The sequence below is a fragment of the Anguilla rostrata genome, chromosome 12 (genome assembly GCF_018555375.3).
Source record: "Anguilla rostrata isolate EN2019 chromosome 12, ASM1855537v3, whole genome shotgun sequence".
Classification (NCBI taxonomy): domain Eukaryota; kingdom Metazoa; phylum Chordata; class Actinopteri; order Anguilliformes; family Anguillidae; genus Anguilla; species Anguilla rostrata.
In genome coordinates, this window is record NC_057944.1 from 17,439,541 (window position 1) to 17,457,320 (window position 17,780).

Sequence of the window (17,780 nt, forward strand, 5' to 3'; positions counted from 1 at the left end):
TTCTGTATATCTGAAGGGTTTTAAATATTCTACATTTTATACGAACACAGCAGAGCGTTGCAGACACCATCGTAACCAGAGGGGGGAACCAAACCATAAAAATACATTTAAATGAAAATGAAATCATTTGGAGAAACTGGTGAAATGCCTTATTTTTTTCTCCTTGGTTTTACTTTCCTTAACGTTCCTAAACGTATTTCCTCCGTGTCGTGTAAAGCTGATACATAGCCTCCTGATTGTTTAATCATTTCGGCTCTGTACTGTCCTTTCGCGCACACTGCCGCTGTATTAAAGTTCAATGGACTCACTGAAGTCTGAAAGTTTATGACGTCATTTGAACTTCGGTAAGCTTGGGCTTCAAGTTTTGCGTTCCACGCTCAGTTCGTCAGAAGAGCGCTCAGTCCGCAGGGTGCACAGAGAACGCGGGGATAGCAAACTTAAACAGAGACACCAGTGGAACTACAAAAAAGTAAAATACATACATTATGTATGAGTCACCACCTGTTGATTGAGGATAAAAAAGCTCATTCAAATACAAGATAATGAGGAATTGCGACCGCTGAACAAGGAGAAACCAGAAAGGTAAACGCTCACGGTTTTCAAAAAAAGTTTGGAAGAGTTTCTGGCATGGTTTTTTTGCGTGTTTCATGTCCTTGCAAACTTTTCGACCCCACTAAAGCAGCTTTCTCTTCGCTGAATGTGTTTGGGAAACACTAGCATTTTTAAACGAAACTTATTACTGTTGGTCATTGCACTGTTCGCCTTGAAGTACGCGATGCTGTGATTGAGTTCTGTGCATAGGTTTGGATGCCAACCTGGTCGCTTCAAGGTTCAAAGCTTTTCTGTTTGACCCTTTGCTTGGGTATCGAGTTAAATATTAAAAATCTACTAACGTCACTGAGCAGCAAAAAAATGTTTGTGCGTAATTTTGCTGCGATTCTCAATGGCTCACTGACCAGTGTGAAAACATTTTCTTTGGTTCTTCAGTACTGGTGTGCTCTTTGATACATGCGTTTGTGTGTTTTTCTGCGTTTGACTGATTTGGATCCAACATGGACACAATACTTAATTGTCTCCAGATTTGGAAGAAAATGAAAGTACAAAGGGAGGAAATTCAAAACGTCGAACTAAGGGTTAGATAATATACAACACATCGAAATGTATACACGCATTAATTCAGCAGTGCATGTTAAAGATTATTGGTAGTTTTTTTTATTGTTTAAGCCAGAACGGCAGTTTTACATTAAATTATCCATTGCCATGCCGCGGTTTCAGGTGTTGGAGTGCAGGAATTCCAGAGATGTCTTTATGCTGACCTAGAAAGGTTTTAAAATACTAATGCTAAAATTCACCACTAGCTCATTGGAATCTTACATATTATCATAAATGAATTAATGGAATATATATTTTTGTAGAGGCTCACCTTGGAATCTTCGGCACTTTCTATGTGATTTCAATGTTTACGCGTTGAGCGGCTTGGATCGGACTTGGCTTCGCTGCGAGCGTCAGTGGATGCGCTATGGAAGGCGGAAACGATGTAGATCTGTCCAATAACAACATCACTCCACGGTGGAAGAAAAGGCCAGTTAATGGAGCTGTCTCAAGCAGGCCCAATCCCAGGCCCCTCAGCGGTCAGACAGCGGGTGTTTTAACGGAGGACAAAAGCGCCTTCACCTTGAGCCAGCCCGCCGAGAAGATCGTGGCCTCGCCCGGCGGCACGGCCGTTTTGAAGCATGTCCTCAACAAGCCCTCCCGCAAGGCGAGGGTGGTGAGGAGCATCAGCATCGGGCATCTGTCCAGCGGCCGCTTTACCCTGTCCAAGCTCAAGTCGGAGGGCGACAAGCCGAGCACGGACAACCGGGCGCACCACGATGTGGACGGGGCCCAAACGGGGAACGGGGTGGCGCACAGGCAGGACAGGTGCCCACCCTGCGACCGGCACAGGGATGTGCAGAAGCGGTTGTCCAGCCCCATGACCCTGACCTCTCAGACAGATCAGATTGTCTTCGGCTCCAGTCCTTCGGACACGCCTCTTTGGAAAACGAGCTCTCCCACTAACAGCTACGGCCACCTGCCCCCCCCAAACCAGCCGCCTGAGGCCCGAAGCCATTCCCCTTCATCCCGCACACCCTCCCACCCCCCCTCACCCCGCACACCCTCCCACCCTCCCTCACCCGCACACCATCCCATCCCCCTCGCCCCGCACACCCTCCTGCCAGCCCTCGCCCGCATCTCTTCCCACCCCCTTCCCCTCGCACACCCTCCCACCCCACCCCACCTCACACCCACCCATCCCCTCACCTTGCACCCCCTCCACCCCTCTCGCCCCATACACCCAATCACCCCCTCTCGCCCCACAACCCTCTCACCCCCTCACCCCACGCTCCCTCCCACCCCCCTCGCCCCACACCCTCTCACCCCCTCACCCTCACCCCCTCCCACTCCCTCTCGCCCCACCCCCTCACCCCCTCCCACCTCACCACCTCCAGCCCCTGCCCCACCCATCCCATACCCACTCGCCCACACCCTCCACCCCACCCCACCCGCACCCCCTCTGACTCCCCTACACACCCTGCCCCACCCCTGGAGGACAGAGACGTGGTGCTCCTTCGTCAGACTTCAGGACCGTCCCAGGGCCCTGACAGTAAGCCCCAGCCCACGTTCGTCCTGAGCACCCACAGTCCGGTGGCCCAGAAGATGGGCACCCAGCAGCTCATACCCTGGGGCCTGGCCTCTGACGTGCGGCTCTGCAAGACTGCCCAGGGTAACCATGGGAACCACGGTAACGTGGGCCAGCTGGAGCCCAGCAAGCGGGCGCTGCGGGCCATCAGCATGGTGGAGACGGGCTCCTACTTCTCCACGGGATGGGGCGATGCTGAGGTGGACCCCAACGGGGACGGTGATGGCGACAGCCCCGGGATGCTGAGGAGGGGCCTCCGATCCACATCCTATCGCCGGGCCGTGGTCAGCGGGGTGGACATGGAGGTCCCCAAAACTGACCCCAAAGCGCATCGCCTGTCCCAGCCAGTGCTCAGGGGGCTGCCTGTGGACAAGGAGAAACCCTCCAGCCCAGGGAAGGGAAAGGTAGGCTACGCCTACTTATTTTCACAGCTAGCATGTGCCTGCAGCTAAAAGCGTATGTCCCCGAATTGAAGGAAAGACTTGTTTACTTAATTTGGTTTGGGTTCTTTCTAAATTGCTCAAGGGTTTCAGCCCTAGTGTTTTTATCTTCTGCGTTGGAATCATGTATAATAGTTATAGTCTTATATGTGTATTTCAACTGCATGTATGGTTGCCTACCTTAATTTGGTTGTCTGCTTTATTAGTGTGGCACTTTCACATTAGAGGGAAGGGATGCTGGAGTTCATGAGAATATCCATAAACAGGCGATTCTCATCAGCTAGCGTACTCTGTTCATCCTGGGGATTTTATTGGTTCAACAGGGTAGCATAAAGCTGCCTTCCAAACTAACAGATGATTTGCGGGGATTAGAAAAAAAACAGCTGTGTTCCATTAGCCAATTATGTCCGCTATGGGCCCCTGCTGTCGCCACGCAAATTTGGGGGAACTCCGTCTTGTCACTTTGCGCCTTCCGCACAAACGCATTCAGTAGCCATCGCGGGCCAACCCCGCTGACCTCCGGCCGAAAGTCATCCAAGCCGTGCGGCTTCGGTGTGGAAACAGCCGCCATAAATGAACCGGCACAGGTGACCTTTGGCTGGCGGGACGCGCGAGGCCCGAAGCCAGAGTAGCAGTAAATCATTTTCCATCTGTGTCTTTGTTCATCAGAGTAACGAGAAGAAGAAAGGACTACAGCCTCAGAGAACATTCGATAACGAAGGTGAGAGGGTGTCATGGATTTTGTACCGCTAGTCTGTTTGCTTTATGAGAGGGGAATCCAGCTGTGCGGTACTGTATTTCAGTCTGCACCTGTCATCCTCACTGTTCCTGCTCTTAATGTGTGTAATGTTGCTTCATTAGGGTTTACCCTATGGCTATAGTGGAGGTGATTCTCAGTGTTAAAGATGTGTTTTCTGGTAGACCAGATGTGAAGGTTTGTATAGGTTGTCCATGTATTGTTGTTTGTGTGTATGTCTGCATGCAGACAAACATCTGTGTGACTTACACATCGCCCTCCAAAACGGTTTTCAAATTACATACTGGCTGTCTGCTTCACTGCACACAGACCAGGATGAGTACAGGAGTACTCGCTGGTCTGAAAACACATTGAAAGAATGTAAATATTGAGGTTGTACATTGCAGCACGCCACAGCTACTGATCGTGTTGCTTCTCCCCGTGATCTCGCCGTGTCTGTTCAGAGGACGAGGTTCTGTACCAGAACTATAAGGAGAAGGCCCTGCACAATGACTCCGATGAGGACGCCGAGGCTAGGGAGCCCAAGCCTGATGATCGCATCGTGGTTCAGTACAGACCCATACGGACCTCCTGGAGCCAGCTCAGTGTGGTGAGGCTTTACTACGCAAAACACAGCGTACACACACAGGCACACACACACACACGCACACACACACACGCACGCAGTACAGACTCATGCCCCTCACGCACAGTTATTGGGCCGAAGGATGCCTGGAGATTTAACGGTGTTGAGTTGAGTCCAGGTCAAGGCAGCGTTCCTTATGGACGGGTCAGGGAGGAGCAGTCTGCTTCAGTATGCCGGGGTGGGGAGATAAACAACACCCCCGCGGAAAGGCTATGGATATTTCCCTCCAAAAATGCAGGGAATGTGGAGAGAAGAGACTGTGGTTCCTCTGGTATTGACACATTACGTAATCCCGTTTGGAAGCTGGATGGCCCAGTTTTAATGGTATTTTCCAGCTAATCAGGCGTGTGAATGTTCCCAGACTGAGGAGGCAGGAAGAGGAGTTGGCCCTCTACCTCGGCACTCTGGCATCTTACGCACGCAGTCTGAACACTGATCCAAGCACTGTGGGGTTCCTCGTACTCCTGCCCGCGTTCAGTAATTGGTCATCAACACTATGCAGTCATTTATAGGAATGAAGCTAAGGAGTAGTGTTTTGCCTCAACATCAGCCTAAGCACAAGGACGGCTCAACAGTGCCAATAGCCAAGATTAAGTTAAAAATGTTTATATTAAAGGTGTATCAGAAAAGAAATAAAGTGCAAAGTATGTAGCCAATGCGTGCATGTTGGGGAAGAACCCCTTAATTCAGGAATAAGCTGTAGGTCAGTGGAAAGACACTGAATTGTTGTATTGTACCATGTCAGAGTTATCTGGCACCTGGGAATTGCTGTTTTTTTCCTGTGTTTTGTTGATGGGAAAGTCCGGATATTTGAACTTTGCCCCGGTGTTCTTATTTCCCTGAAATGGGGATCAGAGTAGAAACGATCAAGGTTTCAGTTTCAGTTCTGAGGTATGGCAAAAACTCTTTTTTTGGGGGTTTCCCCAGTGTTTGTGTGGGATGCGGACGGGACAGAAAGCGAAGCCATCGTTTGAGAAATTTGAGAAACGCAGAGGCTTGGCTGCCTGGAATGGTTCTTTGGAAACGGGCGATGTAAAGCTGCCCCGCCTTTGTGCCATCCTGCTGTGTTTGTTTTCTCTGTTTGTCCAAAGGCGCTCGAGGTGAGGTTGAGGTGAGGTTGAAGAGCAGGCTATTGCCAAGAATCTGTGCTTCGTTTCCTCTTGCTGCAGCGAATGCTCAAGAGTGGCTGGCTGCGTGTGTTTTGAAGAGGCTTGGAAGGAGCTCGTTGACAGGATTTCCTGGAAAGCTTTCACCCTGAGACAGTGGCCATGGTTTTGAATCTTAAGGAAGATACAGCCATTTGTGCTTTTCCCCTTCTTTTTTACATTTACATCTGATTGCCTTGCAGATGTGAACTAGGAGAATGCACAAACCATTGAATTCATTGTTTTGGGCACCTTACCTGGCCTGGCTGAACTGAAGCTATTTTTGTATTGGCTTTATTGGACTTTCTGTTTGACCAGGTTAAGAATTAACAGAATGTGCTGCGGTGGCTCCAGGGGAGTTGCGAGTGAAATGTGATAGTGTCATGCATTAAGACAGAGACGCGTGCAAACATGTACATATCCTCAGTGTGAGTGCACGCACATGACACAAGATGTTTTGGGAAAGTCTAAGGAAGGTCAATCAAAGCAACAATGGGATACATGCACTGTAAAATGGGAACAGGGACAGAGATGTTGTTGAATGAATAAACACATGCATACACTGTACTGGAGCAGCATAGGGATACAGCTGGAACAGCATGATGCTTTGTCTAGGCAGTGTCTACCCGATGAATGGTAAAGCCATTCCATGCCCAATACACTGTACTGGAGCAGCATAATATCACTGGCCAGCTGTATCTTTTGATTCTTATGGCAGCTGTTTCTCCCCAGTAATGTGTAAGCCACATGTCCGGATGCTCCATGATATTCCACTTTTGGACATATAGCATATATGATGCAGTTGGAAATAATGCTGATTTTGTGGCGTTGGAAGTAAAGCGCAGTCATTGGTTTTGGAAATGAAGCTTACTTGATGACAATGGAAATAAAGCATATTCCTGTGTCCTTCAGGTTAAAAAGAGTGGAATTTCCCAGAACTTAACCCCAGAGGAGCGCAAAAGACAAGAGGTAAAATCAAATTTCTTCCTGTAGAGAACTTCTGTTAGATTCCTGTAGCTAGATGCTGTGTTTCTGGGTGGGGCTCTGAACTTGTGACATCATCCAACAACCTTCTTCTTCACTGGCTGTTGGGGTGAGGGAGGCTGACCTTGACCTCTGGAGCCCAGCTTAGATGTGCTATTTCCCAGGGGGAGTATAGGAGGTTAAGGGGGAGGGGCTGTAGGGGCTGTGGTCTCTCCAGTTCTCTGGAGCCAGGCTGGCCTCTGCACTGTGGGAACAGTCTGTCCAGGAGCCCTGAGGCAATCGAGGAGGAGCTGACAGTTTGGTGCAGTGCATGCTGGGAAGTCTCTGGACGTACAGTGTACACGAGCTGGTGGGTGGAAGAGTAAATATCCCCATTAGACCAATAAATAAAACCCTATAAAATGGGGGAAATGTAAACACAACAAACAGACAAAGGATGTGAAAAGAGCTGAGTGGTGTGGAGGCAGTAGTTCATGGACAAATTCCAGGATGTTTAGATAAATAAATGGTGATCTTTAAAGTTGTTCCCTTTAAGAGAGGACAATGAATAAATAAACAAGTGGATGGAGAGGCAAGTGTTTCTCATCTCTCAAGCCTTTCTTTGACTCTGCCTGTTCCCTTCTCTCCGTTTCCGTCTGGCACAGGCGATCTTCGAGGTCATTTCCTCCGAGCACTCCTACCTGCACAGCCTGGAGATCCTGGTGCGCATGTTCAAGAACTCCACAGAGCTGAGCGATACCATGACCAAAACCGAGAGCCACCACCTCTTCTCCAACATTGTAGATGTGTGCGAGGCCAGCAAAAAGTAGGCCTCGAGTCTTTCAACCATTAAAATGTTCCCTTCCCCAGGCTTGTGCAAATAAATGTATGTGCTACTTCAGACTCTAGGCTTGATTTCAAAGTTTTGCCATTGTGGTTGCTGCTGTTCAAAATCTATCAGGTTTGCCATTTGAAAACGCATTCTGCTTTCCCTCTTTGTGGTGGTTCATACTTCAGCAGAATTCCTGTGAACCTTTGCCCTGAGAACTACTACACTGGGTGAACATTAAATTATGTAATCAGGAAAGTCTATGTACTAATCTGATAAGTCTTCAGGTGCATTTATATCAGTAATTAGGTGATTTCCATGCCCACAAGTCAATTTTCTGGGGAGTGGTTGTGTCCTAGTCTTGCCCTGGTGTCTTTATTTGCCTGTGAAGGAAACCTGTCAGATCAAAGCCTGTTTCAACCTGAACTGTTTCAACCACGTTGAGCCAATCACATATTCACTAGCAAATATACAATGCAAAAATATATTTACTTTGTGTTTTAATTACTACGTTGTATTTTGTGCAGTTACTCTACAACTTTGTCATCCATGTAGTCTTTTATAGTTTACCTAAGAAATGGCCCCAAGGACATACATTACTAACTTTGCATTTGTACTCTTATGATTTTTTATGTGTACGTCTGTTATGTGTTTGTTGTGTATATTTGCTCTATAGATTGTTTAATCACTTTGTTTATTCTTGGCATTGGTAAATGTGCAAAAGGCATGTGAGTAGTGTAGTTTTACCTTCTAGTGATAGCAAATTGAGTCTAATCCTATTTTAAGGTCGGCAGGCAACAGGCACAGACTTGGGGGTCACAGATTTTTTAAAAAGTGGGTAATAGTGTGCATAAAAGCAAATAGAAATCTTGATATGTTATGCAATTACAACAAGTAGTACTTTTTTTTTTTTACATATTTACTCAGGTCCTACACATCCTGATTGGGACAGCTCAAAGGCAGTCTGTTAATAATTGAAATTTATGAGTTTGAACAAAGTGAGTGTAAATATTTTCTGTGCCGGGTAGTGTTGCCATGGTTTCCAATGTATTCCCCGGTAGGCACTGGGCTAAAGTACAGTACTGTGTATAGTAGTTTGTTCTGGGTGGGTGGAAATGACAGTTTATATCTGTAGGTTCTATTTATCTAGCCCTGGGCTTCTCCTCTTTATTTTGGACTTAGTCAGGTTAGCAATGGTCAGAGTGTGAGAGTATGCATCCAGATCCAGCAGCTTGAAGTTAACTAGGGGCCAAATTAATCTACAGGGAGTGGTCTTACCCTGCAGAATAAATGGGCAGGGTACTAGACACTTATACTTGATGGTCTTGGGTCATGATAAAGCTGCTATTGTGTCGCCGTGGTGACGGGCAGCAGCATTCCGTCCAGGCCTTCGGCAGTTCTCAGCGCCTGCTCTCTCTGTGTGTATACATTGTTCCCCACGGCGACTGGCTGGACACTGCATCAGACCAGGCAGAACCAGACCTTGCAGGAACAACTGCGCCACTGTGTTTTTCCGGTATGGCTCAGTCATGCACCCACTTCCAATGAAAGAGATGCCCTTGTGTATGCTGGGTCAGTATGTAAGGTTTCCAGGCTCCCATCTTCTGCAGGGTTGTTTTTTTTGGGATGATAGTGTCATGCAGGCATGACCCAGCCTGGAGTGAAAGGACAATAGGATTAGAGAACTGCAAGGGTAACGGTTAGCTATGTCACCATCACTTCTGAAACTTCAGAGATACCTCAGTAGCTTTGAGAGGTTTTTCTGGAGGTTTGTCTATTGCGAAGAAGAACTTGCCTGTGGCAGTCCTTCCTGCATGGTGCTCACATACGTGGTTGTGTCACTGTGAGCTGGATTGGACTTCCCGTGCATGCGTGTTAGGGCGCATCCAAGGCCTCGCTAACCTTGTTTGCCACACACAGACCCCCTAAACCGCCCTGCGGGAACGTCATATGGGCGTCTGTATCCCTGCCGCAGCCCTGCGTAGGCACGCACTCGTAGCTGACCGCGCTGGCTGACTGACAGCGATGTGACACTCCCTCACGCTCTTCTGAAGGAACTCCTTCCTCGGTCTCCTCCCTCTTCCTGTAAACAGGCTCTCTGCTGCGCGTTGTTTCATAATATCAGCGATGCTGATGGAGATAATCGGCGGCTGGATCTGCCCTGCCATTTCTGGGTAAAGTTCTCCAGGCCCTTGAGGGTGACAAGGTTGAGAGTCTAATCGTGACCGTCATCGGCAGCATTCCGCACCATCAGTAGCTCAGCGCAGAAGCGCGCGTCCGAAAGCGGCATCAGGAAAGGAGGCGGTGGGTGGAGGCGCAAGGGCTGGAGTTCACTGGGTTCTGCTTCTCCTGCTCTGTGGTGGCAGGGGGGCGTGGGCCCGATGGAGGAATGGGGATGGGGTTAAGGGGAATGTATAGAGTACTGCCCAGAGCTGAGAGGGATCAGACACACTCACAGGCTCCATCTTAGATTGCACAGAGTACTCCAGCACAAACAAACAACACGCATACGCGTGCACACGCATGCACGCACGTAAGCGCACACACACACACGGAAGGACTTGCAGACACACGCACCTGCAGATGGACAGCTGCACACATGCACGCCATACTGTTTCTAGGAGCTCCTGAAGATGTGATCTTTGGCTGTGGTGTTGCTGAACAGTGTGACTTAAAAAATGTTTCTGGTGTTTCTTAATACAGACTGGGTTATTTGGCTAGTCTGTTTGTGTAGTCAACTCCTGCAGTGTGAATGGAATGACAGCTGACAGGCAGTTATTCTCTCTGCTTAATTACAGCCTTAAGTGAATTGCTTTTTTCATCTCCTCCCAATGGTTAACATTAATAATTGTTTAAAGACAGCTGGACAGCTTGGCCTTTTTCGGCCAAGATTTCGACCCCCTGCCATTTAACCCCGATTCTCAAGACAAGTGTCAAGTGCTCCTCTCACTCCGCACACAGGTTAGCAGCAGGTAACCTCTGAGTCTCCCGACAGTGCGTTCCTCCATGCAGACGCTGGTCATAAACATTGAACTGAAAAGGGAGAGAAAAGCTCAACGTTGGGGTGAGAGAGGCACACTCCATTCTAAGCTAATGCCTCCTGCTAATGAGTCAGCTCAGCCATTGAGTCTCTTCATTATTGAGTTTGTCTTTTTGGCGGAATGTGTTTAAGTTCCTGATAAAATCATCTTGGGCTGGAACAACCTACCTTACCAGCATTTTCTGCTGACACGTGTATCAGGAGTGGCTGGCGGGTGGGTTTCCCTGGCCGAAAGGCCCTGGGGGAGGCGGGTTCAGTAAAGCCGGTTGGTTACTGAGTGAAGTAACCGACCAGGAGAGAGACTGACAGAGAGGAGGAAGATGGATTGTAGATGTTGACTTTCTACCCTCCAGACACACCGCTTGGTAGCCATCATGTCAGGCTCCTGTACCTGCAGTGCTGACCTCATTTCTGATTGGCGGGAAAGCTGTGAAGGGCACTCCCATGCAGCGAGTTGCTATTCTCCAGTGCATCGGGCTGACTTATGGCTGCACTAAATGACGCTGTAGGCTAAAAACTGGTCACACTGGACCAGTTACTTCAGGAGTCAGATTTCTTAAATACTTTTTGTTGTAGCCCAAAGTAAATGGTTGGGCTGTGGTTAACTCTGATTGGTTTAGACACCATACCTGCGTGATAGTGGTATGTGCATACCTGTTCTACTTTAAATGTTGTAGATGGTTTTTACAGACTGGCCGTGTGATATATTTCCTGTTTCTCTGAATGTAATGATCCCTCTTATGAACCGAGAGCATGCTATGGTAGGCGTAGACACAGCCCCAGTATGGCTGACCGCGGGACTTGTTTCGTTGTTACGGTATGGTTCAGTGACTCTCCATGAAACAGGCATTCTAAGGATCTGAGTGAGTGAGGTCACCTTTCCCATTTTGTGTGAAGTCATTGCTCTTGGTACAGACACCTGCTAAATATGTGAATAAGCAGATATTTTTTTCTAATTTAAACCATTTTTTTGCACTGTAATATTTAATCAGAACAGTGCATACCTCAGTCATTGTTTTGTTCAGGTTCAGGAACTTGTGGTGGATCAAGGTGTGCATAATTATGCTACCTGAAGTTCTGGTCTGGCAGGATGTTTAAACGTGATCTCGGCTTGAGATTTGCTGTCGGTCAGCCCTGTAGTTGAAGCCAAGACGCTGTGCCCTCCCCCGACTCGCATGGAGCGGGGCTGGGAGGTAACACCTGCGTCTCCAGGGTAACTGGTATTGGAGGCTGACTCAAAGATATACCGATTGGTTGTTGCTTTGTATTCGCATACCACCCCACACGTGCTTCGCATTTTTAAATGGAATGTTAAAGTTTCTTTTTTTTTCCTGAGGGTGGGAATCTTGCGGTCCGATTATGTAAATGTTTTCCTGACTATGAATGTCACTGTGTGTTCTGTGGGCACACTTCACTTTCTAAAGGAAACGAGCGGTTCTCTTCAGTTATTGGCTTCCTTTATTGAGTGATGCTTAGGAACAGCCCTTTGTCCACGGGTGTACCTCCCTCAGAACACCAACCCAGTGGCCCCTAATGAGCAGGGACTGGAGCCTGTTGAGAACCGATTACCATTCTCTGTGGAGCAAGAAGGGGAAGGGAGCTGGGGCCCAGGCTACCTGGCATTTTCACCATTGCTGTGAGGTTCAGTGTTTGCTGGGTGGGTTGTAGCCCTTTTTTGTGTTGCGTTTATGGCTAGTACAGGATGTACCTTTAGCATGAAAACTTTGCTTGTATAAATCTGTTTGCTCTGCGCTGTTGCTTTCCATAGCATCAGGCCTATTGTATTGAGCGATGGTGAAATATTAAGTGGATTTACCTTGATTGACTTTCACAAATGTTGGCAAACTTAACAATAAGGATCAGATTTTTAAATGAAATGTTTGATTTATTATTGAGCATTGGTTTTGTGCTGTGATCGCGTGGTGAAAGCTGATGAAGCCTCTTTCTTTTGAGGTTGTGAGGCTGTGCTGGTAGCTCGCTCTGTGAATTGTTCGGCTCGCTGTCTTCAAAGCTAACACAGCTCTCTCTGAACTTTGCCTGAGTTGAACACGCCTCAAAGAATGTCAATGCCTGAGCGCTTCTCTTTGTGGAACGTGTACCTATTTGACCGGTCTGCGGCTGCAGAACCGAAAGGGCTGTGGACACCTTGAGGAAGGGTACGAGGCCGGGTCCTGGGGGAAGGGGACGGCGTGACGGAGGCCTCAGGAACAGAAACATGATTTCAGCCGCCGGTGTCCCGGAGTGGGGCCCTGGAACGCAGGTCACCGCTGCGGGGGTCACGGGGTGGCGCCACAGATGGCCCCCATCTGCCCAGGAATGCCGGCGCAGCTGCATTACCGCTTCCTGCCTGTTACCTTGGGGACGGGAGCGCCCTTTCCATCGCTGTCGTGCTCAGTAAATCCGGCTTGCTTTCAAAACCTGTGCCGTTGTTTTCCAGAAGTCCGGTGTTCCCTCGTCTATTCTGGGCCCTTCCTGAACTGTGATGTCAGGATGGGGCTGGAAACTGGGTCTCATCAAAACTTCCTGCTTTTGTGCTCTAATGTGTGATGATTAAATCACAAGGTGCTGGCTGCTCCTGGTGTGGTGTGAGGTCTGCTATTGTTATCTGTGAGGCCTCTTCCTCTTAATCCCACCTCTTCATCCTCTTCTGTCCTCTCCTCTTTCTCTTTGCAGGTTCTTTAGTGACCTGGAGGACAGGCACCAGCAGAACTTCCTCATCGATGACATCAGCGACATTGTGATCAAGCACGCCCACTCGAACTTTGACCCCTACGTGACCTACTGCTCCAATGAGGTGTACCAGCAGCGGACACTGCAGAGGCTTGTGTAAGCAGAGCCCCCTCCCCACACCTCCATAGACCGCCTCCTGTGTGGTTCAGGATTTAGGTGTTGACCTCATAACCTCTGACACTGAATAGCACATACTTGCTATTAAGACTGCTTATGACCATAAAGCACACTTGCACCCCCCCCTCCTCCCCACCAGTAATGACATTCAGCACCACAAACAGAAACACACGTGTGCACACAGTATTAGCGCTGCTGTGATTCAGATCTGGGGCACGCGGCGCTGTAGGGACTGTCCCGCCCTCCTGAGGGTGAAATCGCAGCGATAGGGCGCCTCAACCTGCAGTGTCTCCCCCTGACTCACTGAGCACCATGGCTGCATCACAGCTCTGTCATTGCCCCTCACTGCTAGGGCCCTGACCCTGCAGCACGGTTCGTGACTCATCTCTGACCTGTTAGCGTCCGCGGAATGCTAATGTTTCCCCACTGACTGAGTGTGCATTTTTCTGCTCTGAGTCTGGAGTGTAACGTGGGCGTGGGCTGCCAGCCCATTCAGGTGTTTTTGGATTAGGATTTAGTCACTTATCCTGCTGTCAGAGATGCATTGAATGGAGCGGTTGGAATTCTAAGCAAGTCCTGACCAAGCGTTTTTGGCATTATTTTTTCCCCCTCTAAAGAGTCTCCATATGTTGTTTGCATGTTTTTTTCCCTCTATGTAGCACCAAAAACCCGTCCTTCAAAGAGGTTCTGACCCGGATCGAGAGCCACCAGGACTGCCGTAACCTGCCCATGATCTCCTTCCTGATCCTGCCCATGCAGAGGGTGACCCGCCTCCCGCTGCTGATGGATGTGAGTGAGCCCCCCGCCCCTACGCCTGCCTCCTCCCTCTTCTGCCTCTTATTCGCCTGTCTCAGCTCAGGCCACACCCACATCTCTCCCTGTATGCGTGCGCCTGTTCTGTGATTCTCTTCACTCATTGAAAGAGAAGAGAGGTCGCAGACACTTGACCTGCTAGTTCAGCTGGGACAGAGCTCGCCTGCGTTAGTTGTCCTAGCCTCACGCTGGGGCGACTTTATTTTCCGTTTGGAGACCTGCCGTTCAGCGCCGTCCGGGGCACACAGTCTGCCAAGAGCACATACTGATGTCACAGGGGACCAGTAATAATGAGACACAGACATCACAGGGAAAGGTAATGATGTGACACGCTTCACGGTGCAAATGATGATATGGCTAAAAGGGCATGGGAGGTAATGCAGCGCACGTAACTGGGGGACACATAATGATGTGGCGCATGGGACTGATAATGATGCGACACGTCACGGGACGGTTTGTGGTCTAACACACAAGGGCCAGATAATGTGTAATATGACATGGGGCAATAAATCTAGGTACATGCAGGAGGCAGTTTATGATGTGGCACATGTCACAGGGACTGATAATGCTGTGACACTGGGGTGCCAGCAGGCTTAAGATATTAAAGCACTCTGTTTCTTTGGGGTTCTGTGGTGAATAAAGATCAGTGGTAAAAGAGTGTTTGGGTATGAGATATGTGTGTGCTCAAAGGGAATTAGCCCAGACTGTTGCATAATGCTTATGATTAGATTAATGTGATCTATTCTATCTCTGTAAGTCTCTGTCTCCCTCTCTCCATTTCCCATTCTCTCTCATTCTTGTTATTTTTCAGTTGGGAGGAGTGATGGCTGTTTTGTTCGTTTTTATCTCACGACATGAGCTATGCAAATGGTTGTTTCTAAGGGCTGAATGATAGTAAATCACAAATATCTCTCTTTTCTCTCCTGTCATGCTGTTGTGGTCTGTTTGGATTTACTTGCAGTTTTGACTGCATTCTTTTGGGGTAAGGTCCCTTGTTCCTTGGCCTCTGTGCTGTACTGGATCTCTGACCTGTTAGATTTAGAGTGTGGATTTAGCTGGATTTTTGTCTGTGTTTATCTCTCTCTCTATTGAAAGTCACGCCAGGAAGGTTTGGAAGAGATTTTTCATTTGCTGAACCCTGGAAATAATAGGGGGACCCTAGGAATCAGCTGTCCTGTTATGTTTCACCATCTTACATAGAGAAATTTTATTGTAATTTTTTTTTTTCTCTCTCTCTCCCAGGCATTGGACATTGTTCCTCCAGTCTCATTTTTATTATGGCAATTTGATGGTCCTAAAGGTAGCGATAGCAATGACCGTAGTGCTGAAGTGCTCTGCTAACACTACTCTTTAGCGTACCGCAGCAGCCCTGTTCCCGTTTCGAATTCTGTGTGCTTTCTGAAAGCTGCGTAGATCTGGGAGTCGAGCCCTAACCTTGCGCCTCGTCCATCCCGCCAGTGCTGTGGCCTCTGAGGTGTCCGTTTATGGTCTGTCATCAGCAAAAGTACTTTTAAGCTTCACCGCCGGCCGCATCCTAGCAACGTTTGCGGCTGTGTTTACACCGCCGACTCGATGCATTAAAATGTGTGACAGTCCTCCCGCTCTGAAGTTAATGCCAGGGAGAGTCCTCGCCTCTTGTTGTTCGAGTGAATAAAAGCAGACCGGTGTCTGATGCGGATGCCATCGGCTGCAGCGTGTGGCTCTTCACACGTTTCAATCATCTTGACGCCAAACACAAGGGCCTGCTTCCGCAGTTGCTAGGGAATTTGATGAAAATTGCTTTTATTTTGTGTTCTTGCATTGGCTTAAAAATAGTAATGGCGGTTCATGGGGCCTTGGAGAAGTGTTTTTGAGAATTTCCATCATTCACGGCAGGCAGCTACCCCAGGATTTATCGGTCTAATATCTTTCCATGTCCATCTTTCTCTCATTCCCTGGTGAGCTGGTAGAACTCATTGGAAGTGTGCTGAGAGTTTCTTTTCCTCTTCGCTCTCCCCTTCCCTGCCCTCCTGCAGTTTAGCGAGACCCTGTCTGAAATATCATACATGCGTGAAAGAGGGAGAGAGAGAGAGGTACATGATCTGGAAGTGGCCCTCCGTGGAGAAAAGCAAACAGTCTTTCTAAAGCTTCTGAAAACAACTACAGCTTTTTACCCAAGATGATTTTTATTTGATATAAGCTTAAGTACATGAACAATTTTATTAATTTTTATGAGGTTTCTTTCATCTCTGTTTCTCTGCCTGAGACTGGAGTTACAGCACTCTCTCTTGTCTCTCCCCATACAGACCATCTGTCAGAAGACCCCCAAAGACTCTGCCCACTATGATGTCTGCAAGAAGGCCCTTCAGTCTGTGAGCAAGGTGAGGGATCAGATTTTATATCTTCATCTGCTGCTTCAGGTTTAATGAACACCAGTAACCAACTAATCTGTGTGTGTGTGTGTGTGCACGTGCAGGTGGTTCGTCAGTGTAATGAAGGAGCCCGCAGAATGGAGAGGACGGAGATGATGTACACCATCAACTCTCAGCTGGAGTTCAAAATCAAGGTATGAGACAGATCCTAAGTCTGATCTATCGCCCTGTTATTTCCTAATCTGTGACTGATGTCTTTCCTCTGTCTGTGACTGACATCATTCCCCCTGCCTTTGATTGGCCCCTTTCCCTCGTTTGGAGAAACAATATCCCAGGGCTGCCCAGTGCACATGAATACCCTTGATTTCACTGGCACATAATGGGTGTAGTGCTCAGTCTTAACAGTCCCTGGCAGTCCTCCTTTGGGTTGGCCCCCAGAGTGAGGGGCCACAGCCATGGTGCAAAAGCACTGCCGCTCGTCTCTCAGTCCACAGACGTCTGGCCAGCTGACTGACAGAATTTTCCTCTCTGTGGTTCAACAAGGGCTTTCCTGTCTGCTAACAAACTCCAGGTGATGTGGAGTGGAATGTGGAGGGGGGGGAGCTGTTTTTACATAACTCCATTACGGCTGGAGTTTGCACAGCCCAGGGAAAAACACTCAGCACAGGGTCGCTGAGAGAACGATGACAGGAGGAGTGGGTTTGCGAGCGGGTACATATTAAAGAATATGTAAGTATTTGAGTGTGTACATGAATGTGTGGGTGTGTATTTGATTGTGAATGTGGGTATATTCAGGTACTTCAGTATTGTTATCATTACATAACTCTTACATTGGCACCCTTATCTGTTGTATTTTGTCAGTATTATGGTTATTATTATTAATTGCTCACCTAACATGGTAATCAAAAGCAACTTTGATGTTTTCTGTTTCTGCATACATTCCATTTAATGCAACTGATGTACATACGGATACAACATGGTGCCACGTCTTAGATTCAAGCCAATAATTTTCCGACTTGTCGATCTGTAAGACCGGTATATGCGTTCTGTCCTGTTCCCTTCGAGCAGACTGCTTTCCAATGGTCTCCAGTATGCTGTCTTTAACTTTCAGTGCTGAATACAGTACTTGTCTGTACAGTGACTGCTGTTAGCACTGGAGTGTGTGTGTTGCTGTTAGCGCTGGTGGTGTGTGTTGCTGTTAGCACTGGTGGTGTGTGTGTTGCTGTTAGCGCTGGTGGTGTGTGTTGCTGTTAGCACTGGTGTGTGTGTTTCTGTTAGCGCTGGTGTGTG

General features: G+C 48.3%; 1 protein-coding gene across 1 annotated transcript in view; it reads left to right on the plus strand.

The window, feature by feature from the left end:
* Nucleotides 1–330: 330 nt before the first annotated feature.
* The window catches only part of LOC135236775 (rho guanine nucleotide exchange factor 26-like), a 34,703-nt gene continuing 17,253 nt past the window's right edge, over nt 331–17,780 (plus strand). The window contains exons 1-12 of the mRNA XM_064303306.1: nt 331–582; nt 1,416–2,130; nt 2,183–2,407; nt 2,490–3,084; nt 3,790–3,841; nt 4,321–4,466; nt 6,560–6,616; nt 7,276–7,436; nt 13,153–13,305; nt 13,986–14,115; nt 16,425–16,499; nt 16,595–16,684. Of these exons, the coding sequence (XP_064159376.1) occupies nt 1,520–2,130; nt 2,183–2,407; nt 2,490–3,084; nt 3,790–3,841; nt 4,321–4,466; nt 6,560–6,616; nt 7,276–7,436; nt 13,153–13,305; nt 13,986–14,115; nt 16,425–16,499; nt 16,595–16,684 (2,295 nt within the window). The 5' untranslated portion in view covers nt 331–582; nt 1,416–1,519. The remainder of the gene's footprint in view (nt 583–1,415; nt 2,131–2,182; nt 2,408–2,489; nt 3,085–3,789; nt 3,842–4,320; nt 4,467–6,559; nt 6,617–7,275; nt 7,437–13,152; nt 13,306–13,985; nt 14,116–16,424; nt 16,500–16,594; nt 16,685–17,780) is intronic.